The sequence below is a fragment of the Erithacus rubecula genome, assembly GCF_903797595.1.
Source record: "Erithacus rubecula genome assembly, chromosome: 6".
NCBI lineage: Eukaryota > Metazoa > Chordata > Aves > Passeriformes > Muscicapidae > Erithacus > Erithacus rubecula.
In genome coordinates this window covers 16934288-16957734 of record NC_136688.1, presented here as the reverse complement: position 1 = coordinate 16957734, position 23447 = coordinate 16934288, and the positions used below count along the sequence as shown (strand labels likewise).

The following is a 23447-nucleotide window of genomic DNA, read 5'->3' as shown; positions in this document are numbered from 1 at the left end:
TGGAATTTCTTAGTCATTTGCTGTTCTGTGTCATTGGGATGCTTTACTGAAATAGATGGCAATGCTACCAGAAAGTTCTGTCAGATGGCTCTCAGACAACTCACTTTATCACCCTAAATGTAGCTCTTGGCCCACATTTGGTAACAACTCAGTTCATGTTCTAGAACCCGATGTCAAGCACACAAGATATGAGAAAAATGTATAAGCAATGCCCTGAGTATACAGAAGCAAGAGCACTGAAAAAATAGCTCCTAAGGCCAGTCTTAGCTAAAATGCATTTTAATAATACAAAATATTTTAAATTGATTTCGAAGAAAAAAACCCCAGAACTTCCAAATGCAGGACTGAAATTGCCTTATGTCTGGAGTTTATAAATGCCTTTGTCTATGTTGTGACCATCCTGTGCTGGGTGTTCTCGTTTTTAAGAGCAGATAAAGGCAAAACTCAGAACAAATGAAATTCAATTGGGAAAGAGAAACTGTGTACTCAATTTAATATATGCATGTAGACATAGGCATTTTAAAAAGCTGTAGAGATACTTTAATGTATTTAATCTAAGCAGTTAATTCTTTCAGATAGCAGTGGTTCTGTGTGAGTGACAGCTGCTCCTGCTTTTAACTACAAAAGAGAAGTGTAAAGCAATTAATAACAGTTTTTAATCCACAGTGTTCTTCTGAAACCTTTGAAAATGTGAGCAGATATAGGTTTGAAATTTATCACAGTTGTAAGGGTCACTTACCACTGTGTTTAAAACAGTGACATTTTTCTTCATTATTGCTTGGTATTAACATTTCTCACAGTGTTCTCCCTTTTTTGGTGCTTAGAGCAGTGCTTTTCCCTACAGACTTTAATTAGTTCAGAAAATAAATGATTTAGCACATAGTTTAGGCGTGGCTCTTTAACGCTGGTAACCAGTACCTTCTGTTAGAAAAAGGAAAAAAACCAAAAAACCATCCTCGTGAATTTATAAATACGAATTCTCAAAGCAAACCTGAAAAGAGTGGCAAAGGGAAGGAGTGGGATTCATTGCGAAACCCAGCAAACGCGTATTCTAAAGATGAGTCACAAGGCAAAGGCTGAAACAAAAGGCAGTGTGAGGACAGAGACAGGGCTGGAGAAAAGCACATCGAGCAGATAACACACACAATGCACTCAGTCCTTCAAGTACTGCACACAACCCGCCAAACCTGCTGGCTTTCAGTCTCTGAGCACAATTACATCCTTTGATGAGCAAACATCTCACAAGGCGCTATCGCAGTGCCACCCTTCATTCTTACACACAGACATCAGTCCGCCCATCATGCCCCTTAACATTGTCTGCGTTATCTGAACCAAGGATTGCCACTTGCTTTTCCCCCGGACATCCCTCGGTAATACCTCAGCACCGGTGCTGTTTTCCACGCTGCTGCCAAGACCTCGATCAGCCAGGAACAGCAGCCCGGCTCTGTATTCCAAAAATTCCTGCTCACGCAGGACCGCAGCACGCGGTTATTTCTTGACTGTACACTCAAGAAATTAAGGAATAACTTCTTTATTCATCTCGGGGATCACGAAACAAAGGAGGCTCCTGAAAAGAATTTCTTAATAGTAGCAAAGTTATCAGATAGAAACCGGTCCAGTTCTCCCTGATTAAGGACCTGTTGCGCTTGAGACACGCAGCATTTCTGCGGGGACACAGCAACGGGAGGCTCAGAAGCTGCACAAAAGCATCAGCAGCAGCTTTGTCAGACTGGCCTGACACAGCCCACGGGCTGCTTCTGTCCCGTCAGAGCAGCGATTTTCCCCGGGCTCGCTCTCGCCAGGAATGGGAGCTGGAGCCACGGCGGCTCCAGAGCTTTCCATACTGCTTTGTGGGAAAGCGCCCTGCTCCTTTCAGCATCCAAACTACAGCCCAGAGGCTTGTTTCTCCCATTCTGCGAGAACAATTACTGCTTAATTGTTCCAAATCTCCTGGCACTATGTTTGTCACTGGGAAAGCTGCAGTTCTTGCAATGGGCGCCTGGATTTACAAGGTAATTAGTGCTGACAGTGTTCCCAAACCTACTGTCATGTCTGAGCGGATGGCGCTTCCAAACTGAGCTGGGATATACACATCCTTCTGTGCTCATGATTTCTAGCGAATTACGGGGGGAAAAAGAGGGAAAAATGTGAGATTCATTCATTTTCGACGAAATTTGCATTGAAAATCTGTTTTTCATATAATGGATGCATACTTCTGATACACAGCAGCTCCAGTTCTTTGCTCCAAGGAACAAAACCAAGACAAATGACTGCCATGAGAGTGACAACAGAAAGCCTGAATGATGAGAAATAAAGACACATCATTTCTGGTCAAAGAGCAAACAAATATAATAAAAATCCAAGGCACCTCATTTTTTTGTGTTAAATCACTGCAGGATCATTACATTTTGAGTAATTTCCCCAGGAACTGTCCCCAGTCTTTGGAAAGATGCTGCTTGGAACAAGTACTAACTAATATATAAGCATGACATTTCCTTTTCTGCCTCATTGCCTTCTGTATGCTAATAAAATGAAATGGCCGTTCCACAGTAAACACTCACCCATGTATTATTATTTAAAAACTGTCAAAACAACACAAGGGAAGAAATAACAAAGGAATGAATGTAACATGAAATGAACTGTAATGCAAGATTTAAGTACAATCAATACATAATTAGAGTTGCCTGGAAGGGGCAATACTTCTCGGACTGTTGACCTGAAGGGTGCTTTTTCTTATATTTAGGCTGAGACATTTCTCTTAAATGAGATTTCAAAGTGCAGTGTTATACTGTTTCAGAAATACAACAACAAAGCAAATTCTACTGTAGCATGTGGTGACTGGGCTGTGGTATCATTCCAGGTTCAAATGCAGCACAAGCTTAGCTAATAAAGAGAACATACAAGCACCTCCTTAGCTTTGTGTCCTTATAAATTTACTAAAAAAAAAGGCCCACAAGAAAACTTGGAATCATTGGTTTAACTGCAGAAGAGAGCTCTGTTAACATGAATCCCAGCCTCTTGCAGAAAAGGACCCCAGCACTGCAGTTACCATTAAGCATAAGTGTATTTGTCTGCTTGTCTGGTATGATCACCATGGCACCCAGATGCTTTAGAGATAAATATGAAAACACAGTCCTTAATTCAAAGCACATGCAATCTGTCAAGGTAAATTTACACAGGGGCAAACTCGTAGGGGGCTGGGATTTCATGTGCAGGTCTGGAGGAGGTGACATCAGCAGTACAGGAGATTCACACAGAGGTCAGGAACATCACTCAATTCTTCAAAATTAGCTTTGATAACAATAATGGCCTCATTAGAGACAGAGATGGAGCTTAGGGTGGGACACACAGCACAGCCACCGTGGGTTTTGAAGGTGAACTGAAGCAAGGGGTGTTTTGTGGATCAAGCTGTACACCATGAATGCAGGAGGAGGGGGTGGTTACTATTCCATTATACTGGCATTTCCAGGATTTGTAAATCAAGTTTACCTAACATGAGGAGATTGAAACAATCCCAAACTTTGGTTTCTTTCCCATTGCTCCTAGGTTTCTGGGAATCTTGCAATGATGTACTTGCATCACGCAAACAAGCTTTGTTTCATAACAGAAGGAAACAAACTTAGAAGAAAGAAAGATTGATTGATTCTTATGTAAACCCTTGTTTCCTGGAGCTGAGCTTTCAAGCAAAACATCAAATACTAAAGTTGCATAGCAACCTCCCCACCCCCAATACAGGTGGACCGGGTGGCCAGTTCCACCTTTCCTGTTTCTCCAGGCTGCACAAACACGGAGCTTGCACAGGTAGGAGTTATGGTGACAGGGTAAGCTTCCTAGCTGTGGACACTTTGTGTTTAAGAAAACAAGAGTTCTGCCCAAAACACCCTGGAAACCTGTGGTGTTCTGTGTTCACATTCTCCAGTATATTATGAAAATGAACAGCATGTAATGTCTTATAAACCCACTCTTACATGTCATCTTATGATGATTGGATTATTCAGCTATTGAGTGCAAGCAACATTATGCTTAGATAGTCAATTATTTATTGTTAATCACTAGCAATTTTTTGGAAGCACTTCAGTATTATATCCACTAATCACAATGAACACTAAATTTTTAAGTGAGAAATAACTGCAATTACCACTGTGTTTTCCACACAGCTTTGTTTGTGTATTTGCAACCAGAGTAAGCAAGCATACACTAGAAAACACCTGAGGCTAAATACTGGTATGCAAAAGCACAAAACCAATTATAAGTAAGTATGTTCAGCCCCACCTCATTTTGTTCTCCCTTTTTATTTGTTGGATGATCTCTATGCTGCCTACTGGCAAGTTCCCTCTTTGATTTCCAATCGTCCTTTGATGACTCTATTTTCCTTCCATATGCTCCTACTTTCTGCCCTTCTAATTAACAGTTAAAACCTTCACACCCAACACGCGCGTGACTTTTCCCTAAAATAAAGTTAAAATACTTCCAAAATGATTCATCTTCTCAAGATGTGGCTCTTCAATGCCGGTTCCAGCCCGTCCCCTGGCTCCCTTCCAGCCGAGCCGCCGCGGTGTTTGCCTGCCACCTCCCGGGGAGTCACAGCTAATTACACTGTTAAAATACATTTCTGCAACTATGTAGACTGCTGGAATTATTTTTTAATTAACAGAGCAGCTCGAATCTACGGGCCTTAAACTTTCTCTCTAGCGCTGAGCAGTGATAATAATATGTCTGATTGAATCCCTTTAGAAATAAAGGTGCAAACAATGATTTTAGTGGTTGTAGTTGCTGTGATTTCATAATTAGCATTGAAAATAAGCTGCTAAAATGCTTTGGGAGACAGGTATGTCAGGTCTGTTTGCCAACCTCTGTCCTGTCTCTGTGAAAGCAGCTTCCTTCCAAATTTGCTTTGCCAAGATCTTGGCCTGGCAGCCTTTAAGGTTCAACACCTATTCAGGTTCTCATTTTCTTCCAGTTACAAGCACCACAGACCTGTAAGTACAGCAGTCTTCAATTCCTGGGCAGCTGCCCCAAAATAACACAAGTATTGTCTAATCAGAGGTTTCACCGGCATGGCTTCAAGCAATTACTCGGAAGGAATTAGTTCATGTGTTAGAAATGGGAAAATATTCCAGGAATGAATTGGAAAATTGCAGGGTTTTTGAAAAGAAATAGCATTTATTTCTCAAATGTTTTCAAACAAATTAGGCTCGTATCACAAAGTCTCTGTTCTCCAGCTTACCTGCCAAGACATGTTTGTATTTCACTTTTGAAGAATCAGAATTCTGAGTAATGTCACTGCACTCCCCTGCTCCCTTTATTTATTCCAGGCGAAGTTTCAGATTTCCTCATGGACACGTTTCTGTGGTTTAAGACAGTGACTTCTGGAAGATCAGGCGTAATAAACCCCATTTCTAACACCGAGTTACTTCATGCATTTCTGCATTACACAAATTTAAGAACACTTACACCGCTGTGGTGAAGGCGGCTAAATCACCTTGCTATCTGCCAAGCCTTCTACATTTATTTTACTTTATTTATTTTTCATATAGCACGGTTTCCCTGCGGTGGCTGATTCAAGGCGCTTTTCTCAAGAACAAGCTGATGGATATTTTATAAACAAAACTAAGTAACTTCACGGGGAGCCGCCTCCTGCACGCTTCAGGTCTTTTGTGACCGCGAGCTGTGTTTTGAACTCGCCTCCATTAGCAAATCTTGTGAGGTGGGAGGGACGCGTCTGCGGCTGGCGCTACCTCAGCGACGGCAAAGCGCCGGAGGAGCCGAAATAATGCGGAAAGGAGAGAAAAAGGAGAGAAAAAGGAGAGAAAAAGGAGAGAAAAAGGAGCGGAGCGGGAAGAGGAAGCCCCGCCTCAGTACCGCCCCGGCCCCGCCCCTTCCGGCCGCCCGCGCGCGCCGCGATGACGCACTTCCGCCCGCCAGCCCCGCTCCCCCGCCCCCGGGCCGGAGCTGCCGCCGCCATTTTGCCGCTCGCTCGCTGCCGCTCTCCGGGCGCGGCGGCTGCGGCCGGAGCAGCGTTTGTTAAGGGGCTTTAACCCGCTCGGGGCTCCCCCGCCCCAGCCCGGCCTGAACGCGCCATGTCCGGAGAGGGAACCGCCGGCGACCAGGTGAGCGGGGCCCGGGGGAGCGCGGGCCGCGCCCTGAGGCGGCGGGGCGGTGCGGGCTCGGTGCGGGCGGGCTGAGGGGAGAGCCGGGCTCGCTGTGCCCTCACGGCCCGCGCGAGGTGCGCAGTGGATCCCCGGCCATCGCTCCGTCGTGGTGGGTGAAGAAAATTGCAGCCCGGGCGAGCTGTTTACAGCGGCAGTTTGCGATGTTATGTAAAGCGAGCGTTGGCCGGGCTCGGGCGTTCTTTAACGGCGCCATCTCCCTCCAGAATAAAGCATTAAAATACACTTAATCCTTTAACCAGAAACTGTAAATACGGGATTACTTGATAAAGGGTGTTCTTTGTGCTGCAGCGTTTATTCCGTGTAGTAGGGAGCTAAACTAAAACCCAGGAAGTGCCACCTCAGCAGGAGGAAGAACTTGTTTAGGTTTAGGGCGGCCGAAGGGGCTGGAGTCTCCCTCTCTGAGCGCAATTAAAACCCACCGGATTCTGTGAAATAACTGCACCTTCAGCGGAGTTTGGCTTGGTTTTTTGAAAGACTAACATATGTATTTACCCTAATCTCTTATTTTATAGAGAGGTGCCACCGGAATGTTGTATGTCCCTTTTTATTGCTCTCAACGATTTCTAAATTACTGGCAGGGTTTCTCCAAAATGGCTTTTTTTTTTAGTAGTCGGGATTATATTTAAAATCGCTACTAATTGGAGGGATGGGGATGAAAGCTCCTGGTGGAGGGAAGAGTTATGGATAAATCACGTGTCCTAGTGGCCAGTGCAGTCCTTAGAAATACTTAAAACCAAGTTGGTGCCTTTCTGTTGGTAGAATGTTAATTTCTTACAAAACGAGTGAATTTCTGTGTGTCTGGGTGTGTACATTTTATCAGATCACGTGGGTATAGGAAGTGTAATGCTCAGAGTGTAAAACACTCAGTTTCTGCCTCGTTAGGATAATTTCCCCAAATTTCCCAGTGCTCCAAGTTGATCAGGCTGCTGAGGGTATTTGGAGTGTTTGAGCTCCTCAGGATGGTTCTCTTCTTCATGAGATGGATGGCTGCAGAGAAATAAGAATATGCCTCAGCAAATTAGTTTAAGCTGGTGTGTAGCATGTTCCAGATTTAATCTCCCACCCCAATACGTTTTTAAGGCTAGGTAGATGTTTCATTTAATTGAACTGTTAAAGTAGCATGTGTGTTTCTGTTGCTTGTAAAGTGTTACTGTTTAACTTCAGCCATGCTGACTTTAGACTTTTTCAATTGCAAGGGACAATTTGATAAGCAAAAAGTTGAGTTCCTGTCTGTACAGTGCATAAAAATGGCAGGTGTAAGGCTGTTACGCTGTATCTCAGAGGAGTTTAGCATTCCCAAACCTGTAAATTGTAATTTGCAGCCTCTGTAAACCACATAGTCTAACCTGTGACTTGGCCTTTGGGCCATACTAAGGTTCTTTTTCTTGCCCTTTATTTTTACAGTTCTTGTGTTCATATTGGATGTGCTTCAGATTAAAACAGCTCTTATAGGTTCTTACAGATTGGGTTAATTTTTTTCATTTATACTGCTCCATCTTCTTGATGAAAGCCTCTGAATTCTGATTTCCAACAAGTCTTTAATTTTGTTATGGTCAATTACTCCCTTCCATTGCTTTTCTTCACTTTCAATAGCAGCTTTTTTCTTTCCTGGCAGACTTTAGTTTCTGACTCTGTTGCCATAGGCCGTATGCAGATCCCAGGGTTTTTAGCAGCACTGCCATGGAGTTTTGAGCACTCCCTCCCCTCAGTGAGCCTGGCTGTGCTCTGCATTGGCGTGGGGGATGTAAATCCAGTGTCCCTGGAGGGAGGAGCAGCAGAGCCTGGTGACTGGGACACCCCAAAGGCCTTGAGCTGAGCATGCACAGTGCTCTGTGCCTAGCTGGAGGAAGCTGAAGCTGGCCAGAGGTGGGATTGCAGCTGCCTTGGCTCTTCCAGGTCTCATCTGCTGCTGCCAGCTCTGAGGTTTTGGGTTGGTGCTCAGTATGAAACGGGGAGTGCCCGGTTAATTTGCATCTGTGCTGTGTGTTAGATGTGAGAGTGTGATGTGGCTGAGAAGTCTTTGACAAGGCACAGCTCTGGCTTTGACTCACTCTCAGGCTCTGCATCTTGCTTCCCAGATCCCAGCTTACTGCCAAAAGGCAGCCAGGTGAATAATAAACTGCCATGTCTGCAGCAAGCAGAGAGAGCTGTGGCAGTGTGGAAAGGAAAAGCAGAGTGGAATGCTGATTGTAGGAAGAGAGGGAGGGTACAGGGAATGTAAGGTTTAAGATGGTAAGCTGGGCTTTAGGAGGTTTATTGTACCAGATGCAGTGCAGGTGAAATGTGGCTTTGCTGCCTTTAGGCCAAGCTTTGCTCCAGGAATTTTTGGGCTGCTTTACTGTGTGAATCAGGAGCCTAATCTGTGTTATGTATGTTGTCTCCTCATTATCTTATTGTGGAGTAGACTGGAGCAGGAGGACAAAGAAATACAATGCAGCTACAACACTTGGAGTGCATTTCAAGTTCTTGCTCCGTGTTAACTGTGCTGGGCCCAAATTAGTCCTGAAGAACCAGTTCAGTCATGTGAGGACTTAAAATCTGTCAGGCCTGTGTTTAACAAACCAGAATTTCCAGGGTCACTTTCTGGAATACCAAGCACTCAGCCCTGTCTGTAGTATAGAAATGCACTTTTGTAGGCTGAAAAGGCTGCATCTGCCACTGATTGCCAGAAAATTCCCTGCCAGGCTCATCCCAGTTAAATGTGCCAGGGTTACAAAGAGCCCATGCTTGCACCTGTGTGTGTGTCTTGACATTTTGGTGGTCCTTAATGTACACATCTAATTTCATTTCAGTTGTGGTGGTTGTTTTGTCTGCTTGCTAACAAAAACTAAATTCCCCACTTTTTCCCCCCACTTTATAAATACTTGCCAGGCATCAGATTAATCTGAAAGTCATATAACACTTGCTTTGCCTCCTGCATTAGTTGTTTTTTGATGTTTTAAGGTCAGAACATGCATTTTACACTTCCAGTTAGAGTTTCTAAGATACATACCCCGGTCTGTGATAAATTTTTTCATGTTACATGAATATGGATCTGGTCTAAGACTTAAACTGTGGGGGAAAAAAGATGTCTGTATTGCCCCTGTGACTATAGAAAATAACTCAAAAACAGTTTGTTCTGGTTTCTTGATGGTACTTTTGATCCCTTTTGATTCCTTCCTCTCTTTGTCTTGTGTCTGTTTGATGTGGTACATCATGAAAGTTTCCACATGCTAAAGACAATAGTAAATGTTGTAGTTAACTTTAGTATTTTAAAAAGAGATGTCACTGAATGCAGTGCTGAAAGAAGATTTTACTTACAGGATTGTGTGTGTTTAACAGCACAGAAGAAACCTTTTCAGAGAAACTTCTTTAAGAGCAGACAAAATGAGTACAAGTGTTGGTGAAACAAAACTTCTGAGTTTGTGATGCAGTGGTTTAATGACAATTTTTACACAGCTGTAAATAAATTATAATTTAGGTGTGTTGCAGAGTCAGTCAGTTCCAGGTACACCAGTAAGAAGTTCCAGGCAAAAATGTGTCAGTCCAACATTTGGGAAATGGTCCTATGAGGAAAGAATGGTAAACATTACTGATCTGAAACTTTATCTGGAGTTTTGAGGCCAGATTATGTTGGGATGGGGCAGTACTGACAAAAGGACCCTTTTTGGGTCAAGGTGAATATGCTGAGTTGTGTCTGCTCATGGTGACCCAGACTTAAAAGGACTTTTTTTCAAGGCTGTTCACAGTTGAAGTGGTTTAGTGTAGAGTAGAAGTAGTCAAGGCATCAAAAACATTTAAGAAAGTGCAGGGATTGATGAGCTGAAACTAAAGTTCCCCCAGTGAAGGGATGTGTTACTGAGGAAGGGATTTTAAAACTTTTTCTCTGCATATGCAGCTATAAATAAACTTTATGGGAAAAAGGCCTTAGACTAAACCAACCTGTAAATTTAGCAAACTGGACAACTAAGAATGCTTGTTAACTTACATGTTAATATATTAGAAATTTCATTCACTGGGTCTGTTGCAGGCCAGGCTGTGCTAAAGAGTGAAACACTCAGCCAAAACCACCAAGCAGTGGCTCTGTCTTAATGGCCAGAAACCTCTTTTTGGATATTGAAGCAATTTGACTAAACTAGCCACTAAAATTCCTGCCTTTTTGTATACAACAGCCTATGTGTATAGTTTGTAGAAGTTATTTCATGGATATAAAAGCTGTTTTAAACACATTTCCTTTCCACTGCAGAGGATCCTGTTGTGGAAACAGGAGGATGCTTTAAACAATTGGATGTATTTAGTCTTGCAAATAATTTTAAATGTGTTTAGGTATTTTCTTTGGAGTCTGGAAAATTCATTCAAGAGGCTTGAGGAAAGTATTGATTTTAGGAATATGGTATAAACCAAGAGTATTCCCTTGGGTGGTGATTGATAAATAAGCAGATACTAAAAGTGAACTTTTTTCCCTCTGCTTTTGTTCTCTCAGACATTCTTTATGAATTCAGAATTGGTTTTGTGCAGTTGATATGTTTTGCAGGAAGGAGCTCCTAGATTTCTCCTTAGAAAATTTGAATTTAGGTCTCTTCAGCTTTTGGAAAGATCTTTTTGTACTTCTGATATCTGTGAAACTTCAAATCTATTGCTGTTTGTCAGTGTATAAATAATAAAAGGGTAGTTGTGAACTGGACTAGGTGGTAATAATTTGTAGAAATCCTAAGTGCTAAAATAATTCCATGACTTTCAAAGAGTTGTTTATGGGATGGGATCCTGGTGATGTAGAGATCTACTGAACATAGTTAACAAAAGCAGAGGAAAAAAAGTTTTTACAGTCTGTGTGCACTATGTTTTTCAGGTAGTAAAGAAAATTTAAAAGCCAATATCTGACCATACTCAGTTTGATGCTATTTGAGCTGCTTTAAGTTGGGGCTGCTAGAGTCCTGAATGATTTTGCAACCTCTTTTCTGCATCTGATCCTGAAAGCAGGGGGCTGAACCATTAGAAAGTTAATCACTTTTCTAACAGGATTATTTTTCTGCTGATTAACTCCCTGTTCTGGAAATGCTTGTCTAGGGGCAGGATAATGGCAGTGAACACCCAATAGTTACATATTCACTGTTTTGGATATTGGCTGTTGTACAGTGCCTGTAATTTGTCATGTATAACTGGATGGAGAACTTGATCTGCTGCTGCTAAACAATTATTTCCCAACTTTAAAAATTAGTCCTTTTTATTTTCCACTAAAATAATTGTGCTTCTTGCACAGATTGACTCATGTATCAAACATAAAAAATTAATTTAGGATTGCAGTGCTTGTGCATTTTATCCCCATCTGGTTTTTTGTGAATTGTTTCTTCCTTTCTGAGTTTATGACCCTGTATCTGCATAGGTGAAATCAAATTCCTGGAAGTCTTAACTCAGCTGCCACTACAGTGAAATGCTGCTGCTTTTTTCTGGGGGGAGGGAGGGGTTTGGGCTTTTTTTGTTTCATTTCAGCTTTGGGTCACCTGTAGAGGTAGCTGACAGAAATAATTTTAAACTTCTGAAATTTCAGCTTCAGTGCTGTTTCTAGAATTATATTTATGCATGTTATTTTTTGAAGAAATAAAACCACTAGTTCATTTTATACTGTTTTACATCTTAAGCCTGTATCACTTGAACTACAGCCTAGTACTACAGAATCAAAATTTTGATGGACTTAGGGAAATAAAACTACTCCTATGGAAGTTTATAAATTCACTGCTTTACAGCTGACAGCTTTGAGCTACTTCTACTTTTTAACAAAATTAATTTTATAGTAGTTTACTGTGAGACTTGATATTTGCCTTCCAAGCTACATTGCTTTGCATTAATTAGTGTTAAGAATTGCTTGAAAAGTGAATCAAAAGGAATAATGGTCTTTAAACTCTTATAAAGCCCAGCCTGCTGATTTTTTTACTTCTCCAATTGTTGCATATCTGCCACTACATGCCTATTTAACAGTTCTGTAACATTTTTAATTTTTTCCATTTTTAAGTAGTTTTATTTAAAAATATCTTCTTAGGGATATATTTTGAATTATATCCTGTTAATAGGACTGACACAAAAACTTGTCATGCTGAAAATTATTCAGAACTAGTGTGGTTACCTTCTACTTCTCATTCTAAAAAGTGAATTTTGACAGAGAGGAGTGTTGGTTCTGTCTGTGCTGTTTTGTCTTTTTCAGCTTTAGAAGGATGTGTTGACCTGTATTCTTGCTCTGGGATTCTGGGATGTAGACCCAATATTCAGAATTGAAATCAATTCCTTGAAATAATATTATAGCAAATGACAGGGTTTGGGGTATTTTTTTAGGATTTTCTGCACAGTAAATGAGTCACACCACACTGTACATTAGAGATGAATATTCTAACAGTAATTATATAGTGAAATTGTGAAATTTCACCAGCAAGGTCCTACAGTAACAATTTAAGGGTTACCATTGTTACATCTCACAAATATAAGAATTTAGTTGGTGTGGTTTTTGTATTACTGTTATCTGCCTAAAAATGAGTTTTCAAAGTTAGTGAATAAGAGGTTTTGAGTACAGGTCAGAATAAAAAACAAGCTTTATAATAAATTCAGGTCCATTTAGGGTTGTAATAAGCGTGTATTTTAAGGGTGTCTGTACATGACCTTCACAATGTAATTTTTTTATTCTACTTTGTGTTAACAGTGTTAGATCTAGGAAAAAAAAAAACCCTGAAAATCATAAAGCAAGTTATTTCCAAAAATGTTTGTTACTGTACTAGTAAGTATGTTAACAAGTTTGCATTGAATTTGGTAAAGCTTTTAAATAAACTTCAGTAGGAATGTCTAAGTGTTAAGAAAAAAAAAAAAAAGGTGATGTCAGTGCCAAAACTACAGGAAGGCATCTGTAGGATTGAGAGATCAGAAATTGTGCTTGGATGGTGTGTATCTGTTTCTGCTAAACCATCACCTCCTGGTTTTCTTGTTAAACATGTGATACCAATGTGCAGAATGACTCCTGCAGTAACCTGGATTTATTTGCCTGAGCTCTGTAATAGAAATACTGGGCTGAATTTACTTTTTACATCTTAAAGTTCCAGGTTGGTAAAAATGTTAAAAATTCATGGTGCAGTAAAATACTCTGGCAAACTCAAATTTGTTTTTATGTTTTAGAGACATTGAATTGGTTTAGTCTAACATCTTGGTTAATGTCCATAACATGTAGAACTTGTGCTAAGTGTGCTTTATCTTCCTGGGACAATTTGTTTTCCTGCTGAATTCCAGTTTAGAAACTCCATCCCAAAAGCTGAGCTGTGGAATGTTACATTGTCAGAATGTTATCTTTAGCTTGACTGTGTAGGTGGGACAGAACTTTTCAAACACTGCTTGTGATCTCTCATGTCTTCTTTTTAATTTTTCTAGACTGCTGAATATGTCCCAGAAAAAGTGAAGAAAGCTGAAAAGAAACTAGAAGAAAATCCATATGACCTTGACGCTTGGAGCATTCTCATTCGAGAGGCACAGGTTTAGTGATATAGGATTACATTTCCTTATCTATGGTCCACTCACACTATTTGGTTCTGGAGTAAAATCAGCATATTCATTTACAGAAATCATAATATTGTAAATGCTGTTTTGATTTTCAATTTTTAGAATCAGCCTATAGACAAAGCACGGAAGACCTATGAACGCCTTGTTGCCCAGTTCCCCAGTTCTGGCAGATTCTGGAAACTGTACATTGAAGCAGAGGTTAATATTTTTACATTTTTTCTTATATAACATTTCATAGGATTTTAAGTTTATATTTTTATAAGCATGAATAAGATAGGCACATAATATCTAGGGGAAGGGGGATTTTAAATATACCTTGCCTTTATTTTGTAAAATAGGTACAAAGGAATGATTAAAATGAATTCTAAAGTATTGGGTCTTTCATGAGTTGATGATTGTTGCATTATGGAATTGCAACAACATTAAAACTATTTCAATGGTATTGGAGTGCTTTAGCCTTTTATTTGCTTGTCGTGTCAATTTATTGCCTCCCGTGTCATTTACTTAGAGGATTTTTTTTTATTTACACATACAAACTTATTTGAGTGACTTTACTCTGAATATTTGGTTCTTTTATTTATTTTTTTTTTTCTTGCTTTCTTAGGAAATTGAATGTTTCTGTGAACAATGTTTGCAGGGAGGGTGTGGGGGTGGAAGCTAATTTCTGGAATGAAAATGCATTAGCCCAACTCATTAGCTTTTAAAAATCCCAACAAATTGTGATTGTTTCCATAACTGGGTTAGACTTACCACTAAGTGCATTGGTCAGTTGAACTGCCTCTAATGACATGCCATGAAATTCCCTGTATAATCATGGGGGGAGGTGGTTGTGGTGTTCATTTTGGTTTGATTCCTTTCTGTAGCTGTTATTTAATACTAATACACATGGTTTCTGTGGGCATCTTCCAGCTGCACATTTCCTTGAGACAGATTTTTGATATGCTGAACTTCAGGGGTGGGGACCTGTATTCTGTAGATGAGAAATGAGCTCTCTCTCTTCCATTTGATGTGAAATTCCATTGCATAATTACCATATCTTATTTTACATTATGTATCCAGAAATACCTGGCAGTAAATTTTGAAGATAAGGAAAATTGGGATCATGGGAATTTGTGAAATTTTTGTATTGCAGTTTATTATACAATGCTACAGTGCAAAATAGTGTCATCTAAATTGAATGCTACCAAATTAAGTATACAGAGTTTTCACTATCTTGTTTCCAGCAGTTTGTAGCAGTAGGTAGAATGTTGGTGGTTATTCCTGTTTGGGAGATTGCAAATGGACTAACATACAAATACATATTTTTTCCTTTTTGGACCCTGCAGCCAAATCCATTAGCCTCTTGTACCCTGAAATGCTTGCTACAGGTTCTAGTTTTCAGAATCTAATCAGAATCTAATCTGGCAGATCAGCACCTCAGCAGTTAATGGTTAGCAGGGAACACAAGGTAAATCTGAGGGGGAAAGAGCTGTCATAACCATCACTAGTTCTTGTGTGTCTGCTTATTAATACTCTTCAAATATTAGACAAATGGAATACATAATTCTGTTATTCAAAACAATGGAAATGTAGGAACTGTAGATTTCTGGTAGAGGTTGCACCTGAAGAGGATTATATTTGAAAGAAATTAAGAGGGCAATTTTCAGAAATATAACTTCTGTCTTAACAGCCAAATTTGTAAAATCCCAGTTATGACTTACTTTTCAACTTTCTTGGTTACAGAAATGTTACAGGGGATAAAGTGGCCAATTTTTAAATGAAACAATATACTTTTCTCTGGTTTTTTTAAACATATGTGAGCATATAAAAGTTGAAATAACTTATTTCCAAATTCCTCTCTAAAAAAACTCACAGAATTGAGCACCATTGTCAGCGTTGCTTTCAGTTGCATATCATTTGTACAGTCCATCTAGGTGAATTCAAATGAAAATGCTTAATCCAATGTTCTTTTAACCCTGTGGTTAAATTAAGGCTTCAGTTAAGTTTTAAAGGCTATCTGAGTAGAGGAATTGTGTTCAGGCTTCTTTTATTGCAGCCTTGAGATGTACAAGGAAAGTGTTTTCCAAAAGCTTTTTCCTTGGCAATTTTAATAGTCTCCTCCTGCTAGAAAGTTTTTCTTGGGTTGTTCAGAAGTATAGAACTTTCTAGCCATGGCTTAGTAAAATAAACCTGTGGTAGATCTCCAGCACTGCTTTCAATTTACTTTTGCTGCCTCATTATTGAAATCTGAAAATTGCAAAATCTTCAGTCATCTGTAACCTTCATTTCCTCTGATGTCAAAACAAGCATTTTACTCTTTAACATGGAAACACTTGCTCTTTGCATCCCAGGAAAACAGAAAGGGGGAGGGAAGGGGGAGTTCTTTTCTAGTAGCTTGTCTTTCCCTAGAGAATTTTGCCCTCTGAAAGACAATCAGAGCTGAATAACATGACCTAGTTGTGGTGTCTTAGAAGATGAGCCAGGGTGAGGGTTATGAAAATGGCCCTATGAAAAAGAAATTAGCCCTTCAACATTCTGTACTCTCAAAGTTGTTAATATGTCTGACTTAACAAATGTGTTCTCTTGAGTCACTTCCAGTCTTCAGTAGGACTTGTTGATAAACTATCTGAACAAAAACTGCATGTGCCAGTTCCTTTTGTCATGATTGCCTCTTGGTGTTATGACTGTTTGTTCAGCTCACTGACTGTTCTGCTTTTTGTGTATGACTGTGTTCCCTAGTGGAATACAGTGGAGAGCAGTGCTCAGCACTTGGTGTATCATCCAGCTCACCACTACTGATACACAGAGCCTGCTCAAGTAACCAAATACCTCACATTTAGCATTTGGTCTGGCAAGCACTGATTTATATACTCTGCTCTCTGCTTTGTGACTGGTTAGGTAGTCAGTAGAGCGTGGAGATTAATTTGGAAGAGTATGCTTTGACAGTTGGTTATGGAAATTACACTATTAAAGTTGAAATTGATGAAAAAGTTTGGATTCTTGCACTGGTTCTTACTTCTTCTGACCTTCAAAGAATTGCAGGACTTAGAAATAAGTGGATGAAACAACTCCCAGTTCAAAGCTGGTTTGGGGTCATACTATTTGAACATCTAAGTAGAGTTTTGGATTTGATAAGTATGTAAGCAAGTAAAATAGTTAACCTGCTGTTCTGCATCTCTTTAAATTTAGGAAATGAAACAGTAGTGCTACTCTTCCAAGAATCTTGTTTTCTCTAGTTACTTAAAGTACCTTTTTCTCTTGATACCTTCCTCATAAAAACCTCCTCTCAGAAAACTTGACTTGATTCACATGGCAGTGCCTCTTTCACAGTTGTGTAAAGGAGTGTCTAAATCTCAGCCCCACATGTGCAATAATGTTAAATTCATAGATCACACGATCTGGACTCTAGCCTGCTCTGCTGATGTGCTGTGTCTCCTTGGGTAAGTTATTTAACCTGTTTGCCATTATGAAACAGATACCTACCTACCTCACAGGGTTGTTGTGAGGCTGCTTTAGTGATTAAAGTGCTTTTAGCACCTGGCTAAAAGGTGCTGCAGAAATGTGAAAATAAATCCAATTTAATACCCTATGGTCCTGTAGGCTCAGCTGTCTGTTACTATTTCCTTTGTCACTTTGACTGTTTGAACCATCTTTTAGATGCAGGAAGACCTGATAATCTTTCCATGCTCATGAAAGAACTTTTACTTTACCAGTGTCATAAATACTTCAGTAGTTCTGAAGCAAGCATTTGAAGTTGACTTTTTTCCTCTGCTAGTTTCCTTTATGAAGTCACCAGGTTAAAAATTTTCTTAGGCACATTTATTAAACTGTATTTACATATTTGCAACATTTTTTTTTTATGAGCTAAGGAATTTTTAGCTCCAGTTACTCTGCATGGAAATTTTCCTCTGTAATTGTCCTGAATGCTTCAGGCCAGTTCACACCACACCATTTATTTTTTTTTTATTGAGTGTACAGCACTATGTCCTGGTCACTTTGAACAGTTGTTAGTAGGGGTTGAAAAGTTGCCATAATTAAAAGCATAAAAATGATATCCAGAAGACAGTTGTGACAAGTAGCCCAAGGCTAGAAACAATAAATTCAAAGCTGGTACCATGCATGTAAAAGGTTTGGCTGTTAATATGTATTTTTTGTCTTGCGAATTTTGCAAGTAAGACTCCTGTGTTATTGCTTGTCCTAAAGAAATGCAACCAGATACATTTGTTTAGATAATTTCTATTTCATACAGTCACTTTGAATTTTAAATGTCTTGGTAACAAACCAGATGCTGTATGAGGATTCAAGGGTGGGGTCACAGCTTAGGGTTGATTGTTTTGCATTTCATCATATGCAATACATCAGTATCTTTAATCCATGTAATTCACACTGGTGTGGATACTAGTCAGAATGTATCATTTAACATACTTGTATATGAAAATGTAAATAAAACCATTTAGAAAAATGATTGTTTTTGTTTAAAATGTCTGTGTTTCTTCAAAGCATTTTCTTCCCCTGTTTTACTTTAGTCTGGTTATGAATTCAGAAAAGCGAATGTTGTACATATCACCAAAATTATTCTGCTTGGGGAAAAATGGGAACTGACTTCTGTCAGGATGAAGTTGGAGTGATCAGAAGTCAAAGTAGAATAGACTTGGCTGAGATTCTGTTTAGTGGCACTTTCAACTGAAAATATTGTGTGTATCACCTGCTGATCTTAGTGAATTTCTTAATGGAAGGCATCCCCATGATAATCCATGCCCACCCCACTAGCCAGCCACATTTCTCATGGTAAGCTTCTGCTTTGAGAAACTGCTGTACAGGTGCTCTGTACAAATACCCATACTGCACAGTCTTGACTCCCTCAGTCTGAGATTTTCAATCTTTTTTACAACTGTATTATTTATGATCTTTTCTTACTCATGTGTGGACTTGTTCCATTCCTGTTAATAAATGTTGTTCTGTCTGTGTGGTTATTGTAGACTTGCACTAGAAAGTGAATGCACTTCTTTCCTGTCTCTTCTGCTCAAAATGTCACTACAGGTGTGTACATCTTGCATAGTTCCCCTGGTCCTGCAAGCTGTGTAATATCAGAAAGTTACCCACATACTGACATCTGTAGTTGGAGAAGATGTGTGCAGTACAATGCTAGTGGGTTTCCTCATAATTCTGTTTTCTGTATTTGGTCCTTTAAAATACTATGGAGAAGTTTTAGGAAATTTTTGCAGTGGAAGTGTTGCCTAATGAAGAGATTACTCTGAACCCTCTTCTATAGTGTGTTGCTATTTACACATGAATAAACACAAACTACTTTCTGTTCTGTTGTATTCTTTCCATGTGGGGTGACAGAAATATACCCCCATTAGACATGTTAGCTACAAACTCTTACTCACCACACTTCTGAAGTCTGACTTTTAAATGTAACAAGGACAGTGAAAACTTAATCTCATTGTGTGCTTTCTTTTGTTGAAGTCATTTGTTGATTCTTTGTTGATATTTTGAGGGGGGGATCTGTGTGTCAGGTCAGGCACAAACTTGGGCTTTGTATGTCTGAACCTGAAAGCATAGTAAAAGAAGGTTAGAGGTAAAAACAGGTTTCTTGTGTGCCCTGTATTCAGTATGGATTGGTTCTCCCTCTGCTTGGGAAACTCCCAATTTTCTGATTCTTTTCTACATCTCTTCCAGCTGCCAGCTGGTAGAGTTTCCTGATGTTCCTTATTCAGATTTTGAGGAGGGTGATGGTTGAGAGTACACTTTCCATTAAACCTTCTCTGCTAGTGCTACTACATAAATTAATGTGACTGCTGCAGAATGCCTTTACAGACTGTGGGAAGACTTGGAGTCACAGCTGGGATAAAATCCAGTGACTTTTCTTAGCTGGAGGGTCTGTGGAAACAAGCCCTTCCCTATGGCATTCCATGGTTCTCTTAGTACCAGTGGTCTTCATTTACAGGTGTATGTTGGGTTGCCCCCTTGTTTTTCTCTTGATTTTTCTCCCCAGTGGCTTCAGTGTGGTGGCTGCTCCATATCCAGTGGCAGTCCAGATTGGATTTCTGCAATGACATGTTGTGTACCTGATATCCTATGACATCTTTTTTTTTGTTTCTTACATAAAAGAGTTCAAAAGTGAAAAGAAGGAGTATGCAGTGGTCCATAACTCTGTAGCATTGCACAGGTTTTGCTTTGTGCACATTACATACATGTAGTTAACCACACATGAGGAAATATTACAGTAATTTGAATCTGATCTGTATTGGGGTTTAGCTGCTTTGGTAATGACAAACATTCCTAATACCAAAGCATGGGAGCATTTCCAGGGTTCACTGGAACATGGTAAATGTTGCATTTTGAGGATAGGCAGTTAACTAGAAAGGTGTTCTTTTTTGATTCAGTTTCTGCACAGTTTTCAGTACTAACTTCTCTGAAGTGGAGTCCTGTTGCATCTTGAGCAAGACTGCTTGCTAGACCTCCCTGTTAACCTGAAAGTGTAAACAGCTGGGCTGTCTCTGTTCCCTCAAAAGCAGGTTGGACAAGCCTGGCAGGGGCTGTGCATTAATATTCATCTTAGTTTGCAGTGAGCACACACTGCTGGTCTGTTGGCAGGTGCTGGGCTCCAGGCTTTCAGAGCTTTAACATCTCTGACATGCTCCAAAAGAAGAGTTACTATGCTGAGGATTTGTGGTAATTTTACTCCTGCTTTCACCCTGGCTCTGAGTTTCAGCAAAGCAGTCTGTACATATGTTTAAATTGCATAGTTCTTATCCTTAATTCAAACTATTCCTCTAAGTCAGCTAATTTGGTAAGTTTAATATTGTGATAGAGGATCAAGTGTCTTGCCTCCTTTGATTCCTGTAATATATCTGGACGAAACAGAGATTCTAATGAGGACAAGACACTGTCCAGTTCAAGATTTGCATTAGTGCTTGACATAGAGAGTCAGAAATAACTGGTGTGTGAAACTAGAACAAGAAATGACTATACATTCTTGCTATAAATAATCTGATACTTTCTGGTTTTTGTGAGAATTAATACATTGCTTAAAATACATTTCAGGTCTTGCATTTGGACTAAAATAATACCTAAATGTTCAATTTATAGTATTTTCTACATGCAGACTGAGGCAAAGTCAACTTCCTTCAGCTGTTGTTTACCTTCAAAGTGTAGGTTTTCAAACACAGTTTTTGCTGTTTAAACAAAATAAAAATGAGCTGTTTGAAATTTAGATTTGCAAAAATGGTGTGTAGTTGTACATATGCTGTCCTGCAGATAACACAGGAAGTTAGCATGTCAGCTAACTTCACTGTGTTCAGTGGAACTGCATTTAAACATCAAACTATGTTTAAAGCATTCTCTTAATTTAGGATTTTGATTATTTTAATTTTTATGGTTAAATGGAGACTTAGTATAGGTTCTATGCCTGTGGATTCCTCAGGAATCTCTCAGACTATGGATGTGCTTCTGTGTTTATTTGTGTATATATACATTTAGATAATAAGGTCACACAGCATAAATAATATTCTTTTTAAATCATAGAGTAGAAATAGGAGTGGGTAAGCTTATCAGTGCAAATTGTCTACAGGTAATTTACTCAAGCTACCTGAAAGTTCATAGTTACTTAGAAAAATAATGTTTGTAGAATATAATTAGAATTTCAGTGAAAAAGTTTCAGTTTGAGTGCAAAAGCAAGGCTAAGTGCTGTATATAAAGGAGTGGGAAGACAGAGCTGGATTTCCTCTTTATTTCTATTGTCTTGAACCCAGCATTGGCCTGCCTTTTCTCCATTCTACCTACCCATCCCTGTACTGGTTTTGTGTGTTTTTATGGGCAGATGCAGGAGTGTATTCAGTGTAAGAATTGGGAACTCTCAGGTGTTGCTGGGGGCTGTATCTTTCAGCATGTCCTTGCAGTTGGTCCTTAGATGGTCAGGAGGTCCCAGGAGGCCCTGGCAAGAACTGGCACTGCACAGCTCAGATGTGTTCCTGCATGCCATAGTTGGATTGACCATTTAGATGGGGCAGCCAGAGGACTGGGGGGGAGATTCCCTAGTAATGAAATGTAACTGCTGATTTGATATAAAAATAAATCTCAAATTAATCCCACGACAAACTTTTTGACATTGTAATTACTGCAGAAGAAATCTGGTACTCTTGCTCTCTCTGAATTTTGCTTATGCAGCTGAATAGCTGCTGGTTAGTAATGGTGTTGCATTTGTAAAACACATTTAATAGCCTGTGTTGGGCACTGTATTGTAGAAACAGTTTAGAATTAATTTCTTTTGAATTTTCCCTGAATCATGGTTTAGTTAGTCTCTGTTGGTTACTCTTATGGTGTCACAGATGCTCAGCATGCAGGAGCTTGAGGTACAGGCAGCCTTGCCATCAATGGTAGTGCAGCAGGGGCTGGAATGAAGGTACTTTAATACTTGTAGGCTTGCAGCTACTTAGAGGTGTTAAGCATTTATAATATACAATTAATACAAGCTGAAGATGAGTGAATAAGTTTACAAAAAATTGCTTTTGTAACACATTTGCTTTTGGAAGCTTAGCTTGCAGTTTTCTTTCCACCAGCTATGTCAGTTGACCCCTTCTCAAGATTTTCCATGGTATTGCAGTAATTAGTAGTTTTAGTTACAAGCAGTGTGCTTTGGAACACTGCACAACCTGACAGTGCTGACAGGTTCATACATGAAGAAACATTTCCTTCATGCTGGATAAGAACACTACACTGAGGGCCTTAGTCTAGCAGGTTTCATTTGTTGTCCACCAGTTACCATTCCCCAGGGAAATGTTATCAATAAATTTAGCTTGTCTGAAATTCTGCACAGAAATACTTAAGCAGGATGGGCAAGCACCTCAGAGTATTTCACAGTATTTGCTCTTGATAAAATATCAGTGCTTGTAAGCCTGAGCAGGAAACAGACTGTATGATTTATTGTTAAAGAATAAAACTAAGTTCTCCCATATAAGATGTGACTAAACTTAATTCAGGTCTCCCTCTTTTTAGGGGGGGATTCAATTTCAGATTGATACACAAAAGCACATGCTTTTTTGTATGTGTACAGGATGGGTATTAAAAGGGAAGAACTGTGGAACTTTAAAATTAGCTGACAGACTTGAATTCAGGAATATTTTCTGGCACTAAGCAAATGGAGGTAAGTTTTGTGCTAGTAGTCTTAGCTATTAAAGAAATTACTGTTGCATTATCAGCTATTTGCAAAAGAAAAAAAGGCATGAAGTTAGATACAACATATTTATTTGTCATTTTACTGATGTTCCCAAAATTTGGGTTTACCCCTAGAAAAGTTGTGAATAAGGTCAGCTGTGAGCTTTTTAATTTGCCAGAGAAAAGTACTGGTGTTTGTAAATAAATTAAATTTGATAATTTTGATTGATCTTTTGTCTGAGTCAGATGAAGACCCTGCTTGCAGTCTGTCATTTCTGCACAAGCTTCCCAGTCTAACATTTTTCACTGCCCTTGGAGTGTGCCTTTGTGCCTCTAATGCACAGAAATGTTGAGCAACTGCTGAGTAGCTGCAGCTGCTTGAGCCCAGTGTAGTACCTGTGTTTGCCTCCTAGGCTGGCCTAGAAAATTCTGTTTTTTACCTGTGGGCAGAGATTTCTGCTGCAGTCAATACTGGAAGCCAGTTCTCTTCTCAAGTGCTGGCTGACTCAGTCACAGCGGTTTTGGAGTGATGCTGAGCCTTCAGAGAGGATTTTTAAACCTGCTGTGTCACCATGGCGACGTGCACCCAAACCGAGCCAAGCACATTGCCAAGCACCATTCTCC

At 39.7% G+C, this 23447-nt stretch overlaps 1 protein-coding gene across 1 annotated transcript in view; it reads left to right on the top strand.

The window, feature by feature from the left end:
• Positions 1-5913: 5913 nt before the first annotated feature.
• Positions 5914-23447, top strand: part of CSTF3 (cleavage stimulation factor subunit 3) — a 43428-nt gene continuing 25894 nt past the window's right edge. The window contains exons 1-3 of the mRNA XM_079310146.1: positions 5914-6110; positions 13557-13658; positions 13788-13883. Coding sequence (XP_079166272.1) covers positions 6081-6110; positions 13557-13658; positions 13788-13883 — 228 coding nt within the window. The 5' untranslated portion in view covers positions 5914-6080. The remainder of the gene's footprint in view (positions 6111-13556; positions 13659-13787; positions 13884-23447) is intronic.